General features: G+C 44.7%; 1 protein-coding gene across 1 annotated transcript; it reads left to right on the top strand.

Moving 5' to 3' along the window:
- Positions 1-693: 693 nt before the first annotated feature.
- LOC144374115 (proline-rich protein 23C-like) lies at positions 694-1,416 on the top strand. The gene has a single exon (XM_078037065.1). It carries the CDS (start codon positions 694-696, stop codon positions 1,414-1,416), a length of 723 nt encoding a protein of 240 aa, XP_077893191.1.
- Positions 1,417-3,432: the final 2,016 nt, after the last annotated feature.

The following is a 3,432-nucleotide window of genomic DNA, read 5'->3' as shown; positions in this document are numbered from 1 at the left end:
TTTATTCCTCTATTTTTTTTTTTTCATGTCATGCTGAGGATTGAACCCAGCGCCTGCATGGACTAGGCAAGGGTTCTACTGCTGAGCTACAACTCCAACCCCACATTACCAATTCTTTCCTACCTTTTTTATTCTTAACATTCTACTCATTCAGTCTAGCCTCAATTTTCATCTGGCTGAAGAATATCCTTTAATAGATATTTCTACCATGTCCGAGTGTGGTAAACTCTCTTGGTTCTATAAGTTTGCACATGGTTTTGCATGATAAACTCTTGAAATTCTACGCCTGTTTTTATCCCTCCACCCAAGAAACACCAGTGATTCTGCCCCTTAAGGGCCCAGACAGGTATTTCCCCACAGAGACACCCCACAGCCAAAGCTATTTGCCAGTCGACTCGACTCCTCCCATCTAGGGGCGGAGCTTAGCGTGACACTGGAACTTGGGTTGCGCAGGCCATATCATTGGCCCTCCAGGGCGCATCCAGGTCAGTGCATAGGAGCAAGGTTCCAAAGTGGGACGCCAAGCCCAGCAGTGGGCGCAGATCCAAAGAAGCTAGGACTGCCGCCCACCGGAAAGCTTAGCGCACCTCACCTGTCCTCTGGACCTGACTGTCACCGCGCCCAGGACCGCGCCGCCTGCGCCCCGCACTCACTTTGCCCCGAAACGGGAGCATCCACCGCAGCGCCGTCGACATGGTGGGCATTCGTCCACGCAGCCCCAGCGCCTGCCCTGCGCCCTGGGGGGGACCACAGCCTGCAGGACCTGGCCCTGCCAAACGCCGCCGACTAGACGAGCCTGCAGACCCTGCAGAGGCCCCGGCGGAACCCACCTCGCAAAACTCTGCAGCAGCAGCAGCCAACGCCACCGCGCTCACCTCCGTGGTGGTTCTGGCCGCGGGCTGCTCCTTACAGGTACCCATGGATGACGGCGACCTGCTGCTACAGCCTGCGCCAAGCTCGGTCCTGCAAGTGAATCTCCAAGGACACAACCTCATTCTGATCCCCGAGGGCCTCGTGGGAGCCACCGACCAACGCCCAGGAGGCCAGGGAGACTGTCCCGAAGACCCGGAACTGGGCGCCTTCCTGAGACCCCTCGGTGAGAACATGGTCGTCGAGCAGGGATTCTTCTGCGAATTTATGCCAGAGATCGTCAGAAAAATAGAGGCCTTCGAGGAGCAATGGATGGACCCTCCAGCCGGCCCGCAGGGGCCCAACCCATATCTCCCTGCTTGGGCCCCCGCCCCTAGTCCAGTGAGGCGCTCTTCTAATCCCGCCTACGACGTGGATTTCCACCTTCTGAGGCCCTTCCCCACCTCACCGCTGCAACCTCTACCTCCCTCTCCAAGTTCAAGTCCCCAGGTGCATCCTCAGCCCTCTCCACGCCCTAGGAGCAAAGCCTGCAGACGTCTGTTCTAGGAAGAAAGGAACTTCTCCCCACCCCACCGCCGGACCCATCATCTCCTGCACACTCTCCTGGGGGGCCTGCTGGATCCCCAGAGCCCCTCAATAGTCAGCAATTCTGTGCTGACCATTGTTTTTTCTGTACCCGATTGTAAGGAAGTAAAGACATCAATCACCAAGAGAAGGCAGATTCTACATTTCATCTTGGAAATGGAAAATCTTCAGGGAAACCAAAAACTGTGTTTTCAGATTTGGGGGATTCTTCACAGGATCATTCTCTAAACACACACACACACACACACACACACACACACACACACACACACACACCATTTCCCTGCATTTTGTTGACGTTGTTTTCTCTCAAATGCACTATTGAACTCCTATCACCATTCTCCTCCTTTTCCCACAAACCAAGAAATCACTGGATTTCTTATGCTGTGAGTTTCCTTCTGTGTTTGCCCATGGATTTATGAAGACGTTCAGCCATAGCATGTCTAGTTCTTCATTTTTCCACCTGCTGCCCCAGTGAACTGCCAAAGACTATGATGGTTGCTACATCTGATTGTATGGTGTTTGTTCTCAGCAGTCTCTTAACCTGTTGAAGAAATTCTCTGCCCATCTTACTTGAACATGGTTTTGCATGATAAACTCTCTTAGTATTGTATGCCTGAAAATCCATTATTACTCATGTATGATTATTTGAATTTGGTGTCAACACACCTTATGTATAATCAGGGATATAATAAATTATTGTATCGTGGTGTATTAAGAATTGTAATGCAAAATAAATTTTAAAAAGAAAAAAATGGCATTATTACATATTCATCCTTAAATATAAAATGATATATAACTGACCGAATGATGTTCACCTATTGCCATTTTTGTGGTTGCAAAATAAAACGTCTGCCAATCAAGTTGTTTTTCTTTTATATGTGACTTTTCTACTCATTGTAGTATATTTTTAAGTTGTCTTATTTTACTTTTTGAGTTCCTTGATTTTTAAATGTTTTTATTATTGCATTATAGTTATACATAATAGTGGGGTTCATTTTGGACACGCATACATGCATAGAATATCATTGGTTCCATTTCAATACCCAGTACTTCCATTTTTCCTTATCTCCTTTCTTTCCTGTTCCTCTTCCTCTCTCTACCCTTCCTTCTTTTTATTTTTAGCTTTTTAATCATTTTCTTTATAGATAATACATAATGATAGAATGCACTATGACATGTTCACATTAGTACATAGCATAATATGATAAATTTTATTCCACAGTTCTACCCTTTTCCCATCTCTCCTCCTTCTCCCTCAATTCCCTTCTTCCATTCCACTGATGTCCCAAAGAAAAAAAATTAAGAGCATGAATAAAGAGCTTTTAGAATGAGAAAATCTTTACCACTACTCTTCTGACAGGGAATTAATACTTAGAATATATTAAGAACTCAAAAATCTTAATCCCCCCCCAAAAAAATTACTAAATAAGCAATCAATAATTGGGCAAAAGAATTAAACACACTTCTGAAAATAAGAAATACAATCGACTAACAAACATGAAAAAAAATGTTCAAAATGTCTCTAGAAATCAGGGAAATGTACATCAAAACTACATTGACATTTCATCTCCAATTAGAATGGCAATAATCAAGAATAAAAAATGATAAATACTTGAGAGGATGTAGAGGAAGTAATACACTCAAACATTGTTAGTGGTACTACAAATTAATAGAATCACTGTGTAAAGCAGTGTGATTTGAGTCTCAACAGGAACACAACCATCATATGACCCAACTACCCTTGATATTTATCCCAAAGAACTAATATCAGCACAGTATAGTGATATAGACACATCAGTGTTTAGAGCAATGCAAGACACAATAGCCAAGTTATGGAACCTGCCCAGGTGCCCATCAACAGAGGAGTGGAGAGAGAAAATATGGTGTGTATATATACACAATTTGTGTGTGTGTGTGTGTGTGTGTGTGTGTGCGTGTGTGTGTGTGTGTATGTACAGTTATAAAGAAGAATGA

The sequence above is a fragment of the Ictidomys tridecemlineatus genome, unplaced genomic scaffold, assembly GCF_052094955.1.
Source record: "Ictidomys tridecemlineatus isolate mIctTri1 unplaced genomic scaffold, mIctTri1.hap1 Scaffold_581, whole genome shotgun sequence".
NCBI classification, from domain to species: domain Eukaryota; kingdom Metazoa; phylum Chordata; class Mammalia; order Rodentia; family Sciuridae; genus Ictidomys; species Ictidomys tridecemlineatus.
Note: the sequence above shows the minus strand (reverse complement) of the source record. Positions and strands in the feature narration are given on the sequence as shown.